The sequence below is a fragment of the Euphorbia lathyris genome, chromosome 7 (genome assembly GCF_963576675.1).
Source record: "Euphorbia lathyris chromosome 7, ddEupLath1.1, whole genome shotgun sequence".
Classification (NCBI taxonomy): Eukaryota; Viridiplantae; Streptophyta; class Magnoliopsida; order Malpighiales; family Euphorbiaceae; genus Euphorbia; species Euphorbia lathyris.
In genome coordinates this window covers 25,711,011-25,715,311 of record NC_088916.1, presented here as the reverse complement: position 1 = coordinate 25,715,311, position 4,301 = coordinate 25,711,011, and the positions used below count along the sequence as shown (strand labels likewise).

The window sequence follows — 4,301 nt, the reverse complement described above, 5'->3', positions numbered from 1 at the left end:
ACTAATACTTGTATCAGTTTTGTTAATCCATCAGGAATCTAGAGCATAGTCTAACGAGAGCCAGGGTCGTCTTAAATTTTTTGGGGCTACTGTGCTAAATTTTTATCAAACCTTATTAAATTATATTAAAAAATATAAAAAAAAAATAAATGAATGGTAAGATTGTGAATTTTGAATGGTTGAATATCTAAATTACATATATATTGAAGATATATAGTAAAAGGGTGTAAATAGATCTTATTATATTACATTATTATTTTTTCAATTTGAACTAATATCTATATTTAACTAAACACTTAATAACACCCTTATAATTTCGAAACTATGTGCGGAAAAGCTTTCAGTAGACCCTCATCTAGAGCTTTGGGTTATGGATCTGGTTGTGAAGTGGGGTCTATATAACACAAAATCTATTGGCTATGAAGTTTCACATTTTTTATTAAATTAATCCAAAACACACAGCAGAAAGGCCAAAAGGCAAATGAAAATAAAAGAATAAAATAAAATATCTAAGTGTGAGCCGCCGTGTGGTCAAAGCCACAAGTATTGACCAAGAAATCCCCACCAATCCTTCCTTCCTTCCTATCCCCTTCCCGGAAGCATCTACCCAAACCTTTTACCTTGCTCTATACCATACGTGACCCTTTTCTTCTCTTCTTCATTTCAATCCCAACTTCTTCTTCTTCTCTTTATTTATGCTATGGCCTCCTCTTCTCCTACTTTCACTTTCTCTGCTCATAACTTCATGACCACCTCTTTCTCCGACCTCCTCTCCTCCGATGATTCCGATAACCACCGCCGTTCTTTATCCGATCGGATAACCGACAACAGAACTTCCTCTGGTGTCCCCAAGTTCAAATCAATTCCTCCTCCTGCTTTGCCCCTCTCCCCTCCTCCTGTCTCCCCTTCTTCTTATTTCGCTATTCCTCCCGGTTTAAGCCCCACTGAGCTTCTTGACTCTCCTGTCTTGCTCAACTCTTCATCCGTAAGTCCATTTCCTCTTCCTTTTTTTAACTAAATTTGGATTCAATCATTAATCTTATGTTTATGTTTACAGATTCTTCCATCTCCGACTACCGGATCATTCCCATCTCTGCCTGCAAATTGGAAGACATATTCTGGAAATAACCATCAAAATGTGAAGCAAGAAGACAATCATTACTCCGATTTCTCTTTCCAGCCTCCGGCGAGGCTCCCGGAGACTTCATCAACAATGTTCCAATCTAAGAACACAATTCAAACTGTATGTATCCATTAATTATACTCTAGTTTCTCTATTGTGAAATGAAAGGGTTTGTTTGATTGACATTAAAATTTTCAGGGATGGGGGTTCCAGGAAGCTAAGAATACGATTGGACAGCAATATCAATCGGTTAGAGAGCAGAGAAGATCAGAAGATGGATACAATTGGAGAAAATATGGTCAAAAACAGGTGAAAGGAAGTGAAAATCCAAGGAGTTATTACAAGTGCACATTCCCAAATTGTCCAACTAAGAAGAAAGTGGAGAGATCTTTGGATGGACAGATTACTGAGATTGTTTATAAGGGTAGTCATAATCATCCAAAGCCTCAATCTACAAGAAGATCAGGAACTTCTACTATTTCTTCTGCAGTTTCAAGTTATGGTGATGTTCAAGAACAATCAATTGTTACCCAGATGGAGTCTGCTGGTACGCCTGAGAATTCTTCTATTTCTATTGGGGATGATGATTTTGATTCCCAGAAAAGCAAGTCTAGAAGTGATGAGTATGATGAAGATGAACCTGAGACTAAAAGATGGTAACTTTTTGTTATCCTAAAAAATAATGTAAAAGATTGGGTGAAAAAATTGTTGGGATTGATTGATTAATTATTGTATTGTTGATTTTCAGGAAAACAGAAGGTGAAAATGAAGGAATTTCAGCACCTGGGAGCAGGACAGTGAGGGAACCTAGAGTTGTGGTTCAAACTACAAGTGATATTGACATTCTTGATGATGGGTATAGATGGAGAAAATATGGGCAGAAAGTGGTCAAAGGAAACCCAAATCCTAGGTAAAAACACCTCAAAGTTCTTTACTTTTTGTGCTTTTGATTCTTCTCATAATTTGTTTCTGTTCAAAATTGGATTTCTTTCCGCCAAAAAAATAAAAATTGGGTTTTTTTTTCCTTAAATTAGGAAACTTTTTAGGTCTCAATGTCACTTGTTTTCAAAGGAAACCCAAATCCTATGTAAAAACACCAAAAAGTTATTAACTTTTTGTGTTTTTTATTCTTCTTAAGTATTCTAGTGTTAATTGGATTTCTTTCAACTAAAAAATAAAATTTGGGTGTTTCATAAATTAGGAAACTCTAGGTGTCAATGAACTTTTCAAATTTCAAGTAACACACTAATATCGTTTAGCTGTGATTAAAGTACTAGAACAAAAAAACCTAGGACTTACCAAAAAAAATTAATAAGTAAATACAGAGTTATTGGGATTAAATTCAATTGAAATGACGTCGATAGTTTTGACGTAACAATGTATTTGTCACAAATTTGGAATTAATGACACTAAAGACCGAAATTTTGCTTGGTAGCACGAAATTTCTGTTTACTTTTTCATTATTTTCTCATAGAGTCCAGATCGACAGATCCTTCGTCACCCTCAGTTGTTCCATCCCGGTTGTTGAGAGAGTTTTGTCTCATAAATAATGACCCTTCTTGCTCAAATCTAGATTGTCGGTCTGAAATTTTACTTTCTAGAGACACTTTCGGTTGTAAAAATATTTTTCTGTTATTTTCTCCGAAAATTTGGGTCAATGGACCTCTGTCACCCCTGTTGTTCCGACCCTGTTAGTGAGAGAGTTTTTCCTCCTAAGAATGACCCATCTCGCTAGAATCTAAATTAGTCTAGAGTGTCAGTCTGAGATACATGATGGTATTAGACCAAAAATGTCGAGTAACACACGACATGAACTGTTTATTAGTTGACCCGGCTAGCTCAGTTTTAGTTCTTTTCTCTAAGAACCCATCTCACTCTAATCTAGATTAGTCTGGAATGTCAAAAATGTTGAGTAACAACAAAACGAACTATTTATTAGTCGACCCGGCTAGCTCAATTTCAATTCTTTTATCTCATTTAGTTTTATGCATTACTAAACATAGGAGCTACTACAAGTGCACACATCCAGGATGTCTAGTAAGAAAACATGTGGAAAGAGCATCACATGACCTGAGGGCAGTAATTACAACATACGAAGGAAAGCACAACCATGACGTTCCGGCGGCTCGCGGCAGCGGCAGCAGCAGCAGCAGCCACTCTGTCAATAGTTCATTGGCTAAGCACAATGCAGCAACAGCAACTATGGCAATAAGACCCATAACTCATTCTAACAATCTCAGAGAATCATCAACATCATCAACACACTTCTCATTAGACATGTTTCAGAATCCAGCAACTTATGGATTTTCTGGATTTGAAAATACTAATTATGGGAATCAGAATCTCATATCTTCAACTGATAATAATGTTTTTTCTAGAACTAAAGAAGAACCGAAAGATAATAATAATGATTCCTTTTTAGAATCTTTCCTATGCTGAAATTAAATTAGCTAGGTAAGCAAATACAAAAAGAAATTGTATTTTTTTTTTTTAAGTCATGTTGTAAAATTAATATTTGTTTTAGCTGAATTAGGATGTATTGTTTTTTTTATTGTTTCACATTTTTTTATTGCTTGTAAGTTTTTGATTTCATATATCCTCAATTTTGTATTTACATGCAGTGTAAATTTAATTTGTGCTCCTACAATATAAATACACTTCTCAATTATAATGTATTACTTCTGATTTGGTTTTAGTTTTGTCTCATAACTTTGTTTTTTATATTATAACGTATTTATCTTAAATAATTAGCAATTAAATTTATCTCTAAATATTGCTTGATACTTTTTATTTTGTAAATTATATTCATTTTTGTTAAATGAAGTTAAAGAGGCAAGGGTTGGATAGTGATTGAACATTTTTTTTTTTTGGACCAGAACATTTTTAATTCTATTAATAATTTATACTTGAAGAGTTTTTTCATGTTTTTATTGTAATTACGCAATTTCATTGACAAAATTTGATTGTTTGAAATCAACTACCAAACTCACATGCGTTCACGCGTTAAATTTGTTTTTTTAAATTAGTCTATTTCTTCTAGACTTTGGGAAGTCTACGTCTAAACATAAATAAATAAAAGGATTGGGCTAAATTTAATTAGTATTAACGTATAAAATATAAAATATAAAATGATAAATTTAATTTTAATATTTTCAAATAATATCAATTTTAGTTTATA

At 33.5% G+C, this 4,301-nt stretch overlaps 1 protein-coding gene across 1 annotated transcript; it reads left to right on the top strand.

Moving 5' to 3' along the window:
* The first annotated feature begins 652 nt into the window (after positions 1-652).
* On the top strand, positions 653-3,818 carry LOC136235078 (WRKY transcription factor WRKY24-like). Its single transcript, XM_066024595.1, has 5 exons — positions 653-985; positions 1,058-1,243; positions 1,322-1,779; positions 1,872-2,033; positions 3,127-3,818. The coding sequence occupies exons 1-5, from the start codon at positions 701-703 to the stop codon at positions 3,560-3,562; spliced, it is 1,527 nt and encodes a 508-aa protein (XP_065880667.1). The 5' UTR covers positions 653-700; the 3' UTR covers positions 3,563-3,818.
* The last annotated feature ends 483 nt before the right edge of the window (positions 3,819-4,301 follow it).